The sequence below is a fragment of the Nerophis ophidion genome, linkage group LG07 (assembly GCF_033978795.1).
Source record: "Nerophis ophidion isolate RoL-2023_Sa linkage group LG07, RoL_Noph_v1.0, whole genome shotgun sequence".
Lineage (NCBI taxonomy): Eukaryota > Metazoa > Chordata > Actinopteri > Syngnathiformes > Syngnathidae > Nerophis > Nerophis ophidion.
Window position 1 is genome coordinate 33,351,502 of NC_084617.1, and position 21,179 is coordinate 33,372,680.

Sequence of the window (21,179 nt, forward strand, 5' to 3'; positions counted from 1 at the left end):
AAAAACTGTGTCTTTCTGGCCACCTGCAGGTTAACTTGTCATATCATGTCCACTACCTTCTACTATCCAGGTGAGAGACATGATTTATCATGTACAATTCACTTTCACCAACTCAGGGGCCATGCAGCAGCTCTATTTAGCAGTCTAAAAGTAGTTCCTCTGTGTTAACACCTATAATACCAATATTACTAGTACTTGTTCATATTCTGGTCAATGGAGTATTGTTGGTGTTTTTGGATGTTTTAGAAGGACGATAGTGTTAGCCACCTTCTACTTGCCATACTTGAGTAGTTAGAATACATCAAACAACATATAAGACGGGAAGAAAAAGTTCCTGTTTAAAGGTGCGGCGTTACAAGAAATCTAGACTCAGGTTCCCCTGAGTGACACATTCTTGCCCTCGCCACACAGGCCCCGCCCCCTCTTCACACAACATACATGATTCACAAACAGGATCATTCAGTTCCACCTCACTTGGGGGCGGTGCCTGGTAGCAGGTTTCAAAAGTGGCACACGCCGATGAGGAGACCACTAAACTCACGGGTGGAGCACTCAGTCCCTCCTCCTCCTCTCCAACCACACTCTGCATTCCTCTGCCTTCTCAAGGCTCTTTAAAGCAACCACTTTCTACACAAAACTCTTCTCAAGGCTCTTTATAGCAACCACTTTCTATACTAACTCTTCTCAAGGCTCTTTATAGCAACCACTTTCTACACAAACTCTTCTCAAAGCTCTTTATAGCAACCACTTTCTACACCAACTCTTCTCAAGGCTCTTTATAGCAACCACTTTCTGCGCCAGCCTCCAGGTGGTCACGTCACACCTGGTGTAACATCCCTGATCATGGCACCTCCACCATCACCTGGAAACCTCTGCATGCTTTATTCTAGTCACCAAGTAGTCTACCAATTATTTTTTATGTAACACATTTATAAATATATAAAATCATATATAACTATATCATTATCTAACCCTAACCCAATTATTATTATACAGGTGTGCCACAGGGCAGCCACAAGTAGGCCACAGGTGAGTTACAGATGTGCCACATGTGGGTCACAGGTGTGTTACAGGTGGGTCACGGGTGAGTCACGGGTGTGCCACAGGTGGGTCACGGGTGAGTCTAGGGTGTGCCACAGGTGAGTCACATGTGGGTCACGGGTGTGCCACAGGTGAGTCACATGTGGGTCACGGGTGTGCCACAGGTGAGTCACATGTGGGTAACAAGTGTGCCATAGATGAGTCACAGGTGTGCCACAGGTGGGTGACAGGTGTGCCACAGATGAGTCACAGGTGGGTCACAGGTGTGCCACAGGTGGGTCACAGATGTGCCACAGATGGGTCACGGTTTGGCCAAGCGTGGGTCACAGGTTGCCACGTGTGTGGGAGAGTCCAAGGCTGCGTGATACCAGCTGGTGGACTGGCAGTATCAGCATTGATACCACTCACCAACACATGATCACCATCATGCACACACTTTTGGACTCACAAAACCCTAGCATCATAAAAGACCCACCTGGGCGTAAGGAAAAGAATTTGTGGGCGTGGAAGAGGAAACCCACCTGGCTGTAAGGAGAAGACCCACCTGGCGTAAGGAGAAGACCCACCTGGCTGTAGGGAGTATACCGACCTGGGCGTAAGGAGAAGACCCACCTGGCCGTAAAGAAAAGACCGACCTGGGCATAAGGCGAAGACCCACCTGGGCATAAGGCGAAGACCCACCTGGGCGTATGAAGAAGACCCACCTGGGTGTAAGGGGAAGACTCACTTGGCCATAAGGAGAAGACCCATCTGGCCGTAAGGAGAAGACCTACTGGGCGTGGAAGAGAAGACCCCACTGGGCGTAAGGAGAAGACCCACCTGGCCGTAAAGAGAAGACCGACCTGGGCATAAGGCAAAGACCCACCTGGGCGTAAGGAGAAGACCCACCTGGGTGTAAGGAGAAGACTCACTTGGGGGGCGGCATGGCGTAGTGGGTAGAGCGGCCGTGCCAGAAACCTGAGGGTTGCAGGTTCGCTTCCCACCTATTGACATCCAAATCGCTGCCGTTGTATCCTTGGGCAGGACACTTAACCCTTTGCCCCCGGTGCCGCTCACACTGGTGAATGAATGATGAATGAATGATTGGTGGTGGTCGGAGGGGCCGTAGGCGCAAACTGGCAGCCACGCTTCCGTCAGTCTACCCAGGGCAGCTGTGGCTACAGATGTAGCTTACCACCACCAGGTGTGAATGAATGATGGGTTCCCACTTCTCTGTGAGCGCTTTGAGTATCTAACAATAGAAAAGCGCGATATAAATCTAATCCATTATATTATTATTGGCCGTAAGGAGAAGACCCACCTGGCCGTAAGGTGAAGACCTACTGGGCGTGGAAGAGAAGACCCCACTGGGCGTAAAGAGAAGACCCACCTGGCCGTAGGAAGAAGACCGACCTGGGCGTAAGGAGAAGACATACTGGGCGTAAGGAGAAGACCCACCTGGACGTAAGGAGAACACCCACCTGGGCGTAAAGAGAAGACCAACCTGGGCGTAAAGAGAAGACCTACTGGGCGTAAAGAGAAGACCTACTGGACCTAAAGAGAAGCCATACTGGGCGAAAAGAGAAACCCTACTGGGCGTAAAGAGAAGACCTACCTGGGCATAAGGAGAAGACCTACCTGGGCGTGGAAGAGGTGCAGACAAGACCAGTCCATGCGGGTAATCTTTTCATCAGTCAGCCTTTCCTGACTAACCAGTTGTTGCTGTCCCACCTGAGCAACACTGACTCCCTCTCCTGTCCTCACCTGTGGACCAGTCACACCCACACCACCTGGAGGGGAGCCTGCCCACAAGCATAATTATTGGGTCAGGCAGCATCAGGACCGTCATTAGCGGTCTGCTTCAGTGAGCACATTGTCCTCCTCTCTGCAACACAAAGGAACCCTCATCCTTCACCACAAGCCCAGCAGACCTTGGTCTATTTCCCATTAGACCTTAGTCTCTGTCTCAACAGACCTCAGTCTCTGTCCCATTAGACCTCAGTCTCTGTACCAGCAGACCTCAGTCTCTGTCTCAACAGACCTCAGTCTCTGTCTCAACAGACCTCAAGTCTCTGTCTCAACAGACCTCAAGTCTCTGTCTCAACAGACCTCAAGTCTCTGTCCCCGCAGACCTCAGTCTCTGTCCCCGCAGACCTCAGTCTCTGTCCCCGCAGACCTCAGTCTCTGTCCCGGCAGACTTCAGTCTCTGTCCCAACAGACCGCAGTCTCTGTCCCAGCAGACCTGAGTATTGAATGAGTGTCACTTGGCAGGAAGAGGATGAAAAGAACTTCTCACAAGCCACTCACGAGTGGGGAAGTGGTTTGATCTACTTCCTGTTTGTGTGTTTATAACAAAGTATTAAATTAGATGTTTACAATAAAGTAGTAAATTAGATGTAATAATTGTGATTGTATATTAAAATATTAAAACAGATTTAATAATTGTGTGTTTATGATAATTAATAAAGATGTAACCATTGTGTTTATAATAAAGTATTAAATCAGATTTAAAAATTGTGTTTTTATAATGAGGTATTAAATTAAATGTAATAATTGTGTGTTTATAAAAAAATATTAAATTAAATGTTTAAAATAAAGTATTAAATCAGATTTTTTATAATTAAGTATTAAGTAAGATGATTATAATAAAGTATTACATCAGATGTTTATAATAAAGTATTGAATCAGATGTTTAAAATAAAGTGTTAAATCAGTGTCAGTTGGCAGGAAGAGGATGAAAAGAAGATGAAAGTAAAAAGCAACAAAAAAAAGAGATAGTTTTAAGAATTATAAAGCATGCGGACAATTATGATTTCAAACATTTATTAATAAAGACGATGAGAGGTAATTAGTGAGTTAGCTCAGCGAGCTAACTAGCATGTTAGCTTACCCGCTGATGCCGGACGTCAGCTTCTCTCCACGGCAGCGTGCGGGTGTCTCCTGTCCCCTCCTGCCGGCCGTCGAGGTGTCAGTGGGCGCTAGAGAAGCCTGCTGGCGTCCGCCTGGTCTCTCCTTCTGCCCCCATCATGATAAAAAGGCACAGAAGCCGAGCGAAGACAATGTTGGCGTCATTTTCCGCTGTGACGTCACTCTGGAGGTTAGGGGGTGTCTTCCACATGGTAACGTCGCCCCCGTGTGGTCACCTCGAGTAAGACTTGATGTGGGCGCCAGGGTGGTACGTACAATATGTTTTTTAGTTAATTTTTTTAGGCTTTTAGTCTGCACCACAGACTAAAAATAAAGATTTGATTTCTGGCACACAAACTAAGATTCTGGAGTCAAAAGCTTCATGGGCTCGTCCGGGATTTGAACCCGGGACCTCTCGCACCCAAAGCGAGAATCATACCCCTAGACCAATGAGCCATGCTTCGTTCTGCATTTTCATCATTCTATAATCCAATAATATCTACTGGCCGCTGTTCTCGGATGGGGGTACGTGTACCCCTGGGGGTACTTGAAGGTATGCCAAAGGGTTACGTGAAATTTTAAAAAAAATATTCTGAGAATAAAAACAATTCAAAAATCATTTATAAATATATTTATTTAATAATACTTCAACAAAATATGAATGTAAGTTCATAAACAGTGAAAAGAAATGTAACAATGCAATATGCAGTGTTGACAGCTATATTTTTGTGGACATGTTCCATAAATATCGATGTTAAAGATTTCTTTTTTTGTGAAGAAATGTTTAGAATTAAGTTCATGAATCCAGATGGATCTCTATTACAATCACTAAAGAGGGCACTTTAAGTTTTGATTGATTGATTTATACTTTTATTAGTAGATTGCACAGTTCAGTACATATTCCGTACAATTGACCACTAAATGGTAACACCCGAATAAGTTTTTCAACTTGTTTAAGTCGGGGTCCACGTTAATCAATTCATGGTACAAATATATACTATCAACATAATACAGTCATCACACAAGTTAATCATCATAGTATATACATTGAATTATTTACATTATTTACAATCCCGGGGGTGGGATGAGGAGCTTTGGTTGATATCAGTACTTTAGTCATCAACAATTGCATCAACAGAGAAATGTGGATATTGAAACAGTGTAGGTCTTATTTAGTAGGATATGTACAGCCAGCAGAGAACATAGTGAGTTCAGATAGCATAAGAACAAGTATATACATTAGAAGTACATTTTAGTTGTTTATAATCCGGGGAGATGGGATGTAAATGGAGGAGGGTATTAGTAAAGTGTTGAAGTTGCCTGGAAGTGTTGTTTTAGAACGGTTTTGAAGGAATATAGAGATGCACTTACTTTTATACCTGATAGAAGTGCATTCCACATTGATGTGGCATAGAAAGAGAAGGAGTTAAGACCTTTGTTAGATCGGAATCTGGGTTTAACGTGGTTTGTGGAGCTCCCCCTGGTGTTGTGGTTATGGTGGTCATTTACGTTAAGGAAGTAGTTTGACATGTACTTCTGTATCAAGGAGGTGTAGCGGATTTTATAGACTAGGCTCAGTGCAAGTTGTTTTACTCTGTCCTCCACCCTGAGCCAGCCCACTTTGGAGAAGTGGGTCGGAGTTAGGTGTGATCTGGGGTGGAGGTCTAAAAGTAACCGGACTAGCTTATTCTGGGATGTTTGGAGTCTCGATTTGAGGGTTTTGGAGGTGCTGGGGTACCAGGAGGTGCAAGCGTAATCGAAGAAGGGTTGAATGAGAGTTCCCGCTAGAATCCTCAAGGTGCTTTTGTTGACCAGAGAGGAGATTCTGTAGAGGAATCCCGTTCTTTGGTTGACCTTTTTGATCACCTTGGTTGCCATTTTATCACAGGAAAGATTAGCCTCTAGAATGGAACCTAGGTAGGTGATCTCATCCTTCCTGGTGATAACAATGTCACCGACTTTTATAGTGAAGTCACGGACCTTCTTAAGTTTGATATGGGACCCAAATAGGATGGATTCCGTTTTACCTAAGTGTATGGATAGCTTGTTGTCAGCGAGCCAGGCGCAAATATTGAGCAGTTCAGCACTAAGGATTTGTTCCACCTGTGACTTGTCCTTGCCGGATACCAGCAGGGCCGAGTCATCCGCAAACAGGAACAATTCGCAGTGGCATGCTGATGAATGGGCGGTAGAAAATGGATGGATGGATGGATTCTGATGGCATGTCATTTACGTATATTGGGAACAGTAAAGGTCCTAGTATACTGCCTTGGGGGACTCCACAGCTTACTGAGAGGGGAGGGGACATGGTGCCATTCACCTCTACCACCTGTTTCCTCCCCTCCAAGTAAGATTGCATCCAGCTCGATGAGGTTTCGTCGAATCCGATTGCTCGGAGCTTATCCAACAGTATAGCGTGGTTAACGGTGTCAAAGGCCTTCTGAATGTCCAGCATGACCATCCCGCAGTATTTGCCCGCGTCCACCTCATGTTTTATGTGGTCGGTCAGATAGCAGATTAGTCTCTCTTAACAGGTGGCTGGATAGCTTCTGCAGACAACAGGGATTTACGTTTATTGATAATTGGCCCTCTTTCTGGGGCAAACCTGGCTTGCTGAGGAGAGACGGCCTTCACCCTAACCAGGAAGGCGCTATCCTCTTGTCTCGGAACAAAGACTTCGCATTGAGCCACATTTGACTAACTGCACTAGAGCAAGCCCGGTCACAGGCAATTACAGAGCCTGCTAGCCTGGGTATGGAGTCAGTTAAGTTAGAACTAGCCAGCGCCAGGCTGGATGATCCCTGTACACATAGCAATTTTCGTAGAATAATACACAACTCCCAAAATGTTTTTTCTACTGTATCTATGACTTCGTCAGAGTTAGACATGCGTTCTACTGAGGTGGCAAATTATGATGCGTTCAGTTTATCGCAGCGCCAAGTAGACAATCTGAAAATTCCCGTCATATCAATTCCTAGATATGGTCGTAATTATTTTAAGTACACTGCGCATAATAAACGCAACATTATTAATATTGCTACTACGGATAATTTTATCAACAACTCCTTAAAACAGCCCACTACCTATAATATGGGCTTTCTAAACATCAGATCTTTGTCTCCCAAAACGTTATTAGTCAATGAGGTCATTAGAGACAACAACCTTAACGTCATCGGTCTTAGCGAAACCTGGCTTAAACCAGACGACTTTTTTGCGATAAATGAGGCATCCCCTCCTAACTATACGAATGCGCATATTGCCCGTCACCTCAAAAGGGGAGGGGGTGTCGCACTAATATACAACGAAAACTTTAACTTTAGTCCTAACTTAAATAATAAATATAAATCGTTTGAGGTGCTTTCTATGAAGTCTGCCACACCTCTGCCTCTGTGCCTGGCCGTTATCTACCGCCCCCCAGGGCCCTATTCGGACTTTATTAGTGAATTCTCAGAGTTTGTTGCTGATCTAGTGACGCACGCCGATAATATAATTATAATGGGGGACTTTAATATCCATATGAATACCCCATTGGACCCACCGTGCGTGGCGCTCCAGACTATAATTGATAGCTGTGGTCTTACACAAATAATAAATGAACCGACGCATCGCAGCGGTAATACGATAGACCTAGTGCTTGTCAGAGGTATCACCGTCTCCAAAGTTATGATACTCCTGTATACTAAAGTAATGTCCGATCATTACCTTATAAAATTCGAAGTTCAGACTCATGTTCGGCAAGCTAATAATAATAATAACTGCTATAGCAGCCGCAACATTAATGCTGCCACAACGACGACTCTTGCGGACCTACTGCCCTCGGTAATGGCACCGTTCCCAAAGTATGTGGGGTCTATTGATAACCTCACTAACAACTTTAATAACGCCCTGCGCGAAACCATTGATAGTATAGCACCGCTGAAGTTAAAAAAGGCTCCAAAAAGGCGTACGCCATGGTTTACTGAAGAAACTAGAGCTCAGAAATTATTATGTAGAAAGCTGGAACGCAAATGGCGCACGACTAAACTTGAGGTGCACCATCAAGCATGGAGTGATAGTTTAATAACTTATAAACGCATGCTTACCTTAGCTAAAACTAATTATTACTCAAATCTCATCCGCATTAATAAAAACGATCCAAAATTTTTGTTTAGTACAGTAGCATCGCTAACCCAACAAGGGACTCCTTCCAGTAGCTCCACCCATTCGGCAGATGACTTTATGAAGTTCTTTAATAAGAAAATTGAACTTATTAGAAAGGAGATTAAAGACAATGCGTCCGAGCTACAACGGGGTTATAGTAACACAGATACGATTGTATATACGGCGGATACTGCAAATATCCAAAATAGTTTCTCTCGTTTTGATGAAATAACATTAGAAGGATTGTTACAACGTGTAAATGGAATAAAACAAACAACATGTTTACTTGACCCACTTCCTGGGAAACTTATCAAGGAGCTTTTTGTATTATTAGGTCCATCAGTGCTAAATATTATAAACTTATCACTTTCCTCGGGCACTGTTCCCGTTGCATTCAAAAAAGCGGTTATTCATCCTCTCCTTAAAAGACCTAACCTCGATCCAGACCTCATGGTAAACTACCGACCGGTGTCTCACCTTCCCTTTATTTCGGAAATCCTCGAAAAAATTGTTGCAGAGCAGCTAAATGAGCACTTAGCGTTTAACAATCTATGTGAAACCTTTCAATCCGGTTTCAGGGCAAATCACTCGACTGAGACAGCCCTCGCAAAACTGACTAATGATCTATTGCTAACGATGGACTCTGATGCGTCATCTATGTTGCTGCTCCTCGATCTTAGCGCTGCTTTCGATACCGTCGATCATAATATTTTATTAGAGCGTATCAAAATACGAATTGGTATTTCAGACTCAGCCCTGTCATGGTTTAACTCTTATCTTACTGATAGGATGCAGTGTGTCTCCTATAACAGTGTGACCTCGGACTATGTTAAGGTAACGTGTGGAGTTCCCCAGGGTTCGGTCCTTGGCCCTGTACTCTTCAGCATCTACATGCTGCCGCTAGGTGACGTCATACGCAAATACGGTATTAGCTTTCACTGTTATGCTGATGACACCCAACTTTACATGCCCCTAAAGCTGACCAACACGCCGGACTGTAGTCAGTTGGAAGCGTGTCTTAATGAAATTAAACAATGGATGTCCGCTAACTTTTTGCAACTTAATGCCAAAAAAACGGAAATGCTGATTATCGGTCCTGCTAGACACCGACCTCTATTTAATAATACAACTTTAACATTTGACAACCAAATAATAAAACAAGGTGACTCTGTAAAAAATCTGGGTATTATCTTCGACCCAACTCTCTCCTTTGAGTCACACATTAAAAGCGTTACTAAAACGGCCTTCTTTCATCTCCGTAATATCGCTAAAATTCGCTCCATTTTGTCCACTAAAGACGCCGAGATCATTATCCATGCGTTTGTTACGTCTCGTCTCGATTACTGTAACGTATTATTTTCGGGTCTCCCAATGTCTAGCATTAAAAGATTACAGTTGGTACAAAATGCGGCTGCTAGACTTTTGACAAGAACAAGAAAGTTTGATCATATTACGCCTGTACTGGCTCACCTGCACTGGCTTCCTGTGCACTTAAGATGTGACTTTAAGGTTTTACTACTTACGTATAAAATACTACACGGTCTAGCTCCAGCCTATCTTGCCGATTGTATTGTACCGTATGTCCCGGCAAGAAATCTGCGTTCAAAAGACTCCGGCTTATTAGTGATTCCTAGAGCTCAAAAAAAGTCTGCGGGCTATAGAGCGTTTTCCGTTCGGGCTCCAGTACTCTGGAATGCCCTCCCGGTAACAGTTCGAGATGCTACCTCAGTAGAAGCATTTAAGTCTCATCTTAAAACTCATCTGTATACTCTAGCCTTTAAATAGACCTCCTTTTTAGACCAGTTGATCTGCCGCTTCTTTTCTTTCTCCTATGTCCCCCCCTCCCTTGTGGAGGGGGTCCGGTCCGATGACCATGGATGAAGTACTGGCTGTCCAGAGTCGAGACCCAGGATGGACCGCTCGTCGGGACCCAGGATGGACCGCTCGCCTGTATCGGTTGGGGACATCTCTACGCTGCTGATCCGCTTGAGATGGTTTCCTGTGGACGGGACTCTCACTGCTGTCTTGGAGCCACTATGGATTGAACTTTCACAGTATCATGTTAGACCCGCTCGACATCCATTGCTTTCGGTCCCCTAGAGGGGGGGGGTTGCCCACATCTGAGGTCCTCTCCAAGGTTTCTCATAGTCAGCATTGTCGCTGGCGTCCCACTGAATGTGAATTCTCCCTGCCCACTGGGTGTGAGTTTTCCTTGCCCTTTTGTGGGTTCTTCCGAGGATGTTGTAGTCGTAATGATTTGTGCAGTCCTTTGAGACATTTGTGATTTGGGGCTATATAAATAAACATTGATTGATTGATTGATAGAGAAGGCATGTGTCAGTGGAGTGGTTAGTTCTGAAGCCGGATTGGAATTTGTACATTAGTTTATTAGTAGCAAGGTATCTATCAACCTGTTCATAAACTATTTTCTCCATTACTTTCGAAATGGAACTGAGAATAGAAACAGGTCGGTAGTTACCAGGTTCTAATATGCTTCCTTTTTTATAAAGGGGGGTTACTCTTGCTATCTTCAAATCCTTGGGTACGTGGCCTTGTTTGAGTTGATGATTACTTCTATGTGTAGAAATCTTTATTAATAATTGAATCACTTGTTTATTTTTCAACAAATGTTTTGTTATTTGTATATCTTGTTTTTAAATTGTTGAAAAAAGACCACTACAAATGAGCAATATTTTGCACTTTTATACAATTTAATAAATCAGAAACTGATGACATAGTGCTGTATTTTACTTCTTTATCTATTTTTTTCAACCAAAAATGCTTGCTCTGATTAGGTGGTACTTGAATTAAAAAAATGTCCATAGGAGGTACATCACTGAAAAAAGGTTGAGAACCACTGCTCTATGATTTTGTATACTTGTATATATATATGCATTTTATATACTCGTATATATGCATTTTATATACTTGTATATATATGCATTTTATATACTTGTATGTATGCATTTTATAGAAAATATTAGAATGGATGGATAGATGTATATATGCATTTTATATACTTGTATATATGCATGATCATGCAAGGAATAAAAAAAAAAATAATAATATGCATTATTAGTAATATATTATCCATCCATTTCCCACAGCATAGATTAATATAATATAATATTATTATTTAATACTATTTTTTATGTATTGAATATTTATTAATATTCAATATATATAAGGAATAAGCAGTAGAAAATGGATGGATGGGTTTCAAATAACCCAGAACGTATATCAGTGTTTTATTTGAAAGCGTTTGTGGAAGTTGCAATGCATGGTTGGAGACTAATCTTTCTTGGAAACTAATCTTTCTGAACACAGTGAAAGTTGTACTTTGTCGTCGTGTTTTTAGCGTCATGCGCTTCAGAAAGCAACGTCTGTGAGTGAATACGTTGTGGAAAAGTTAAAATGACAAGATTGTGTTACATGTGTGTCTATCGTGCGATATTACACGTCGTTTTGTGGCTTGTTGACCGCTGCTATGAAATATTGTTATAGTGCATTTGTCGCCATCTAGAGGCCATTTGGGTACACGACACTATAATTCTGTATACACATGATTTGAGTTTGAATACCATGTAAATATTTATTTATCGATTCAAATAGTATTGTTAATTGTCTACATATTGAATTGTGTGCATCTTTTTTTGCAATAAATTGTCTTGATTAAATTATATATTATACCAATTTCCTTGTTAGCAATAAGACACATTTAAAATGTGTATGTTTTGTTGAGATATTTTAACATTTATAGATTGGTTACATTCTATTAGTTTTAGTATCTTTTATGTACAAAAACATATGTTTCCTTCAATTTTTCTGTATCAGGCCCTGGCTGAAAAAAATGTAGAAGGGATTGCATCAATTAACAAACGTGATATTGACAAATAATTATATTAATCGTCTGAATAATCAACACATTTAAGTGTATTACCATTTGTTATTATTATTGTGTCACATAAACCACGTTCAACACTCCATGTAATTTTAAATAATAGTTGATAACACTAAATTGGCCCTAGTGTGTGAATGTGAGTGTGAATGTTGTCTGTCTATCTGTGTTGGCCCTGCGATGAGGTGGCGACTTGTCCAGGGTGTACCCTGCCTTCCACCCGATTGTAGCTGAGATAGGCGCCAGCGCCCCCCGCAACCCCGAAAGGGAATAAGCGGTAGAAAATGGATGGATGGATGATTACTTTCCCTTGTCAGGTATGCGTCAAAGTTAGTCTTCAACATTGCCGCAAGATGGCGGAAGTGTATCGCAGTGGAAGCTTGACTTCTGCGAAAGCACTACCGAAGAAGAAAGAGGCGGAAGCGTGCAGAAAGAAGAGCGAGACAAACAAACTAACAATAGCTACCAGAGAAAGACTAACTAACTAACAACAGCTACCAGAGAAAGACTAATTAACTAACAACAGCTACCAAAGAAAGACTAACTATCTAACAATAGCTAACCCTAAGGAAGGCTAACTAACTAACAATAGCTACCAGAGAAGTACTAACGAACAATAGCTACCAGAGGAAGACTAACTAACAGTAGTTACCAGATAAATACTAACTAACTAACTAACTAACTAACTAACTAACTAACTAACTAACTAACTAACTAACTAACTAACTAACTAACTAACTAACTAACTCTAGATACCAGAGAAATACTAACTGACAATAGTTACCAGAGAAATACTAACTAACAATAGCTACCAGAGAAAGACAAAGTAACTAACAATAGGGACAACAGGGAAAAGTAAAGTAAGAATAGTAGTGGTCGCTGGGAAGAAGAGAAGATGCTAGAAGAGTTGGTGAAGGAGCGTCTGATGGCGGCTGCAGATGACATCCTAGCGCTGTTTGCTAGAACCATCGCGTCTTACGAGGACCAACTCAGTCGCAGCAGAGAGGAGAAGAAGGAGCGACATGGCTTGGAAGAGCTCTGCAGAGCTGGCCTTGTGTTGAACAATGAAGGTCATTTTTACATATTTTCACTTTCTCTTTGGAATGAACATTACACGTCATGTCATGTCATCATTTCATGTCATCATGTCATGACGTCATGTCATCGTGTCATGTCATGTCATCATGTCATGTCATGTCATCATTTCATGTCATGTCATGACGTCATGTCATGTCATCCTGTCATGTCATCATGTCATGTCATGTTTTTGATTGATAGATTGAAACTTTTATTAGTATATTGCACAGTACAGTACATATTCCGTACAATTGACCACTAAATGGTAACATCCGAATAAGTTTTTCAACTTTTTTTAAATCTGGGTCTGCGTTAATTAATTCATGTTATCATGTCATGTCATGTCATGTATGTATATATATATATATATATATATATATATATATATATATATATATATATATATACATTCACCATCATATATTACATCATATTCACCATTAAATTAAATAATATTCAACATCATATATTAAATAATATTCACCTATGTCTCCTCTCTGAGCTGCAACCTTATCGTGGTAGAGGAGTTTGCGTGTCCCAATGATCCTAGGAGCTATGCTGTCCAGGGGCTTCCATGTCCCCTGGTAGGGTCTCCCAAGACAAACAGGTCCTAGGTGAAGGAGTAGACAAAGAGCAGTTCGAAGAGTTGTATGGAATTACAAAAAACAAGACTCAGATTTCCCTCGCCTGGATGCGGGAGACCGGGGCCCCCCTCTGGAGCCAGGCCCGGAGTTGAGGCATGATGGCGAGCGCTTGGTAGGCGGGTCTGTCCCCATGGGGCCCGGCCGGGCACAGCCTGAAGAGGCAACATGGGTCCCCCCTCCACCATTCATGTGAGGGGCCATAGAGGTCGGGTGCTGAGCGGCAGCCCAAGGCAGGGCACTTGGCGGTCCGATCCTCTGCTACATAAGGTAGCTCTTGAGATGTGGAATGTCACATCGCTGGGGCAGAAGGAGCTTGAGCTAATGCGCGAGGTGGAGAAGTATAGTCGGACTTACTTAGACACACAGCAAGGGCTCTGGAACCAGTTCTCTCGAGAGGGGCTGCACTCTCTTCCACACTGTTTTTGCACGCAGTGAGAGGCGACGGGGTGGGGTGGCAATTCTTCTTGCCACCGGCTCAAAGCCTGCACGTTAGAGTTCAACCCAGTGGACGAGAGGGCAGCTTCCCTCCGCCTTCGGGTGGGGGGCCAGGTCCTGACTGTTTCTGTGCTTACGCACCAAAAAGCTTCAGAGTACCCACCCTTTTTGGATACACTCGATGGAGTACTGGAAATTTCTCTCCGTGTGATTCCCTTGTCCTACTGGTGGACTTAAACCGTCATGTTGGCAATGACAGTGAAACCTGGAAAGATGATTGGAAGGAATGATCGCCCGGATCTGAGCCCGAGTGGTGATTAGCTCTTGGACTTTTGTGCTCGTCACAGATTGTCCATAACAAACACCATGTTCCAACATAAGGGTGTCCCTATGTGCACTTGGCACCAGGACCCCTTAGGCCGCAGTTCCATGATCGACTTTGTAGTTGTGTCCTTGGATTTGCAGCCTCATGTTTTGGACACTCGGGTGAATGAGGGTTGGAGCTTTCTACCGATGATCACCTGGTGGTGAGTTGGCTGCGGTGGTGGGGGAGGATGCCGGACAGACCTGGCAGGCCCAAACGCATTGTGAGGGGCTGCTGGGAACATCTAGCAGAGTCTCCTGTCAGAGAGTTTCAACTCCCACCTCCGGAAGAACTTTGAATATGTCACGAGGGAGGTGTTGGACATTGAGTCTGAGTGGACAATGTTCCGCACCTCTATTGTCAAGGCGGCTGATTGGAGCTGTGGCCGCAAGGTAGTTGGTGCCTGTCGTGGCGGTAATCCTAGAACCCATTGTTGGACACCAGCAGTGAGGGATGCCGTCAAGCTGAAGAAAGAGTCCTATCGGGTTCTTTTGGCTCATAGGACTCACTGTACTATTTTGTTTCATATATTAAGATTTAAAATAAGACAAAGGGGGAACTGCTTTTTTTTGGATCGTTGTCTACTATTCACAAGAACGCATGTTTAAATCATCCAAAAACCTCCATAAATGTGTGATATACACACTGTAAGTATATATATGTAATGTAGCAATATTCATAATTATATATAATACATACATGATGTAAGTATATATGTCATGTAGTAACATTCATAATATGTAATATATACATGATGTAAGTATATATGTCATGTAGTAACATTCATAATATGTAATATATACATGATGTAAGTATATACATCATGTAATAACATTTTATAATAACATGTAATATATACATAATTTAAGTATATATGTCATGTAGTAACATTCATATGCAATAAATACATATTGTATATATATATGTAATGTAGTAACATTCATAATATGTAATATATACATGGTGTATGTATATATGTCATGTAGTAACATTTATATAATAATTAATATAGATACATTATGTAAGTATATATGTAATGTAGTAACATTCATAATAACATGTCATATATACATGATGTAAGTATATATGTAAAGTAGTAAAATTCATTATGACATGTAATATATACATATTAGATTATTTTAAGTATTAAAGTCACAGACGCATCACAACGGTCACTTTCTATTCAACAACACCAAGACTACTAATCATGGCAGACTTAATGAAATATTTCATCTTGTCATATTTGACGTAGAGTTTGTTTGTTTATCAAGATCGATGTCCTCAAAGGGAGAGCTCCACCCTGGAGCAGCAGGAGCCACATTCCCCTCACATGAAGGAGGAAGAGGAGTGGAGCACTCAGGAGGAGGCTGATGTCACTGAGTGGAGCGTTGTGTGTGTGAAGGAAGAAGAGTCCTTACAGTTTCATGGCAGTGAGGAGACCAGGGAGGCGGAGCTTCCAGGAGCAGACACCCTGTGGTCCCACCCCCCTGAGGACCAGCACACTCAACGAGTAGGAGCGGAGGTGGAAAGTGATGTCCAGAAAGGTTGTGGCGGGAAGCGAGTGACTTGTTCTGTTTGTGCTCAGAGTTTCTCCAAGAAAAACAGTCTGACCCAACACATGCGCACGCACACAGGGGAGAAACCTTTCAGCTGCTCCGTTTGCCACGAACGCTTTGCTCGGAAGCCCTACTTGGTCACGCACATGAGGACGCACACGGGAGAGAAACCCTTCAGCTGCCCCGTCTGCGGCCGCAGGTTCTCTCAGCAGGGAGCCATCATCTTTCACATGCGCACGCACACGGGAGAGAAACCCTTCAGCTGTTTGGTTTGTGGCGAACGCTTCGCTCGGAAGTCCAACATGGCGTCGCACAGGCGAACCCACTCGGGAGAAAAACTCTTCAGCTGTTCGCTGTGTGGGAAACACTTCTCTCACCAGTCCCACATGGCAAAGCACCTGGAGAAACACCACTGAAAGAAACCTTTTAGCTGCTCAGCTTCACAAAATGGTGCTGTTTGGATGTCCCATTAAAGACCATTAGAGATCATTCCAAGGAAGAAGTCTGTGAGAGTCACGGAATTCAAGAAAGAAATCCTGACTTCTTGTCACAATGTGTGTCGTGTCAGTGTGTACTTTACTGCTAGTGAAAAGTGTCTCATGCTTCAAAGGAACAGAGTTCAACTTTCGTCTTGGCTGCACGGTCCTCCAGAGGAATCTTGAAGCAACCACCTTGCCATGTCGCAGCCAGGGACCATAATCCATATTAAAAAGCGTTTGTTTTTGAGCCGGTGACAAAAAAAAGGTCGGGACTGAGGCCAAGGGAAAAACGTGTGAAAGAGGGAAACATCAAAGAAAACAAAGGACATTAAAGACATTAGAAGAGCAGAGCTGATGCAACCAGCCTCTTCTTCATAAAGCTATGAATACAAAGTAAAGTAAACATACGTACTGTGGTGGCCGCAGCTACAACTCTAGATCTTGTCAATTTTGTTGAGAGGCCAGTTGATCAATTGTGTTGTTGACATCCTGGAGAGCAGTACAAACAGGAAGTGAAACAAGACAAAGGCAAGCATAAGAGTGGGTCTCATCTCTCACGGTGTTTTACACAGGGCTAGCAGCTAACGTCCACCTGCAGTGATTTAGCTACTTCTAAATCACTAATCCTGGCCACCATGGTGACAAATAAAATAAAGTTTCTTACAAGTATTATTATCACTGGAGGATGAGGAATAGCTAAACATGTGTCACAACACATTGTAGGAGGATACAATAGCTCGCCACTAACAGCAAGCTAGCGCTCCTCAATGTAAACAAATGGGTGGATCTACACAAATATCCACTAATGATACCAACTACAAGAGCTGTATTTAGTCGATACTACTATGATTATAATTATATTTTTATATTATGTTTATTTTGTCAAATTGTTATTGTTAATAAAGTCAGTATATATGTCCCTGGACACAGTAGATCTTTATTTATGACCCTGGAACAACTTGGTATAAGATCCACATGTGTACCAAAACTGATGTGAAGTTTCAAAGAAAAGAAAAATAAGTGATTTTTACATTTTAACATAAGTGTAGATAGAACATGTTAAAACAGGAAGTATGCCAATTCTGACACAAAATGATCAAGTAAATGAATAATGTTGACAAAATAAAATGACAATATGTTACAAGTTGTGTAGTATGTTCTACATCTTATTTTTATTCTACATCTTAAAGGGCAGCACGGTGGTAAAAAGGGGTTGGTGCATCTGCCTCACAATACGAAGGTCCTGAGTAGTCCTGGGTTAAATCCCAGGCTTGGGATCTTTCTGTGTGGACTTTGCATGTCCTCCCCGTGACTGCGTGGGTTCCCTCCGGGTACTCCGGCTTCCTCTCACTTCCAAAGACATGCACGTGGGCAACACTAAATTGGCTCTAGTGTGTGAATGTAGTCTGTCTATCTGTGTTGGCCCTGCGACAAGGTAATGACTTGTCCAGGGTGTACACCGCCTTCCGCCCAATTGTAGCTGAGATAGGCACCAGCGCCCCCCGCGACCCCAAATGGGAATAAGCGGTAGGAAATGGATGGATGGATGGATACTACTAAAAGACAAGTTGTCTAGTATGTTCTACATCTTATTTAAGTACACTTACTACTAAAAAGAGAAGTTGTCTCGTATGTTCTACCTCTTATTTAAGTACACTTACTACTAAAAGACAAGTTGTCCAGTATGTTCTACATCTTATTTAAGTACACTTACTACTAAAAGACAAGTTGTCTAGTATGTTCTACATCTTATTCAAGTACACTTACTACTAAAAGAAAAATTGTCTAGTATGTTCTACATCTTATTCAAGTACACTTACTACTAAAAGACAAGTTGTCTAGTCTGTTCTACATCTTATTCAAGTACATTAACTACTAAACAACAAGTTGTCTATTATGTTCTACATCTTTTTTAAGTACACTTACTACTAAAAGACAAGTTGTCTAGTATGTTGTACATCTTATTTAAGTACACTTTTTACTAAAAGACAAGTTGTCTTTTCTGTTCTACAGCTTATTTAAGTACAATTGACATACTACTAAAAGACAAGTTGTATTGTATGTTTTGCATCTTTTTTAAGTACACTTACTACTAAAAGACATGTTGTCTAGTATGTTCTACGTCTTTTTTAAGTACACTTAGTTCTAAAAGACAAATTGTCTAGTATGTTCTACATTTTATCAGAGTAGACTTACTAATACAAGAATAGTTGTCTAGTATGTTGTACATCTTTTTTAAGTACATTTTGTACTAAAAGACAAGTTTTCTAGTATGTTGTACATCTTAATCAAGTACACTTACTACTTTAAGACAATTTGTCCAGTCTGTTATACATCTTATTTAAGTACACTTACTACTAAAAGACAAGCTGTTTAGTATGTTCTACATCTTATTTATGTACACTTTTTACTGAAAGACAAGTTATCTAGTATGTTGTACATCTTATTTAAGTACACTTACTACTAAAAGACAAGTAGTCTAGTATGTTCTACATCTTATCAAAGTACACTTACTACTACAAGACAAGTTGTCTTTTCTGTTCTACAGCTTATTTAAGTACAATTGACAAAAGACAAGTTGTCTTGTATGTTCTACATCTTTTTTAAGTACACTTACTACTATAAGACAAATTGTCTAGTATGTTCTAAATCTTATTTAAGTACACTTACTACTAAAAGACAAGTTGTCCAGTCTGTTCTACATCTTATTTAAGAACACTTACTACTAAAAGACAAGTTGTCTAGTACGTTCTACATCTTATTTAAGTACATTTTATACTAAAAGACAAGTTGTCTAGTATGTTGTACATCTTATTCAAGTACACTTACTACTTTAAGACAAATTGTCCAGTCTGTTCTACATCTTACTTAAGTACACTTACAACTAAAAGACAAGTTGTCTAGTATGATCTACATCTCATTTATGTACACTTTTTACTAAAAGACAAGTTGTCTAGTATGTTGTACATCTTATTTAAGTACACTTACTACTAAAAGACAAGTAGACTAGTATGTTCTACATCCTATCAAAGTACACTTAGTACTACAAGACAAGTTGTCTAATACGTTATACATCTTTTTTAAGAACACTTACTACTAAAAGACAAGTTGTCCAGTATGTTCTACATCTAATTTAAGTACACTTACTACTAAAAGAAAATTTGTCCAGTATGTTCTACATCTTATTGAAGTACACTTACTACTAAAAGAAAATGTGTCTAGTATGTTCTACATCTTATTGAAGTACACTTACAAGTAAAAGACAAGTTGTCTAGTATGTTCTACATCTTTTTGAAGTACACTTACAAGTAAAAGACAAGTTCTTATGGGTTATACTTGTGTAGCGCTTTTCTACCTTCAAGGTACTCAAAGCGCTTTGACACTATTTCCACATTCACCCATTCACACACACATTCACACACTGATGGCGGGAGCTGCCATGCAAGGCCCTAACCATGACCCATCAGGAGCAAAGGTGAAGTGTCTTGCTCAAGGATACAACGGACGTGACGAAGTTGGTAGAAGGTGGGGATTGAACCAGGAACCCTCAGGTTGCTGGCAAGGCCACTCTCCCAACTGCGCCAAACTGTCACCAAGTTGTCTTGTATGCTCTACATCTTTTTTATGAACACTTACTACTAAAAGAAAAGTTGTGTAGTATGTTCTACATCTTATTTAAGTACACTTACTACTAAAAAGATAAGTTGTCTTTTCTGTTCTACAGCTTATTTAAGTACAATTGACATACTACTAAAAGACAAGTTGTCTTGTATGTGCTACATCTTTTTTAAGTACACTTATTAGTAAAAGACAAATTGTCTAGTATGTTCTACATCTTTTTTAAGTACACTTACTACTAAAAGACAAGTTGTCTAGTATGTTCTACATTTTATCTGAGTAGACTTACTAATACAAGAATAGTTGTCTAGTATGTTGTACATCTTTTTTAAGTATACTTACTACTAACAGACAAGTTGTCCAGTCTGTTCTAAATCTTATTTTAGAACACTTACTACTAAAAGACAAGTTGTCTAGTATGTTCAACATCTTATTTAAGTACATTTTATACTAAAAGACAAGTTTTGTAGTATGTTGTACATCTTAATCAAGTACTCTTACTACTTTAAGACAAGTTGTCCAGTCTGTTCTACAACTTATTTAAGTACACTTACTACTAAAAGACAAGTTGTCTAGTATGTTCTACATCTTATTTATGTACACTTTTTACTAAAAGACAAGTTGTCTAGTATCTTGTACATCTTATTTAAGTACACTTACTACTAAAAGACAAGTTGTCTAGTATGTTCTACATCTTATCAAAGTACACTTACTACTGCAAGACAAGTTGTCTAATACGTTATACATCTTTTTTAAGTACACTTACTACTAAAAGACAAGTTGTCCAGTATGTTCTACATCTAATTTAAGTACACTTACTACTAAAATAAAATTTGTCCAGTATGTTCTACATCTTATTGAAGTACACTTACTACTAAAAGACAAATTGTCTAGTATGTTCTACATCTTTTTAAAGTACACTTACTGCTAAAAGACAAGTTGTCTAGTATGTTCTACATTTTATCTGAGTGGACTTACTAATACAAGAATAGTTGTCTAGTATGTTGTACATCTTTTTTAAGTATACTTACTACTAAAATA

The 21,179-nt window shown here is 40.9% G+C and overlaps 2 protein-coding genes and 1 non-coding gene across 6 annotated transcripts in view; 1 reads left to right on the forward strand and 2 right to left on the reverse strand.

The window, feature by feature from the left end:
- Positions 1-4,127, reverse strand: part of slc39a14 (solute carrier family 39 member 14) — a 37,802-nt gene extending 33,675 nt beyond the window's left edge. For 2 of the 4 annotated variants that reach the window (XM_061906032.1, XM_061906034.1), the window contains exon 1: positions 3,911-4,127. The gene's annotated coding sequence lies outside the window, so the exon portion shown is untranslated. The remainder of the gene's footprint in view (positions 1-3,910) is intronic. The other 2 variants (XM_061906035.1, XM_061906033.1) reach the window with 1 other exon arrangement.
- Positions 4,128-4,311: 184 nt separating this feature from the next.
- Positions 4,312-4,383, reverse strand: trnap-ugg (transfer RNA proline (anticodon UGG)). The gene has a single exon. It is a non-coding gene; the product is annotated as a tRNA-Pro (tRNA).
- Positions 4,384-12,355: 7,972 nt separating this feature from the next.
- LOC133556277 (zinc finger protein 771-like) lies at positions 12,356-17,445 on the forward strand. The gene is made up of 2 exons (XM_061906036.1): positions 12,356-13,035; positions 15,757-17,445. Exons 1-2 carry the CDS (start codon positions 12,861-12,863, stop codon positions 16,455-16,457), a joined length of 876 nt encoding a protein of 291 aa, XP_061762020.1. The 5' UTR covers positions 12,356-12,860; the 3' UTR covers positions 16,458-17,445.
- The last annotated feature ends 3,734 nt before the right edge of the window (positions 17,446-21,179 follow it).

Coding starts and splice junctions, on each gene's coding strand:
- LOC133556277 (XM_061906036.1), top strand. CDS start 12,861: ATGCTAGAAGAGTTGGTGAAGGAGCGTCTGATGGCGGCTGCAGATGAC. Junction 13,036..15,756: donor CCTTGTGTTGAACAATGAAG/GTCATTTTTACA, acceptor TTGTTTATCAAG/ATCGATGTCCTCAAAGGGAG.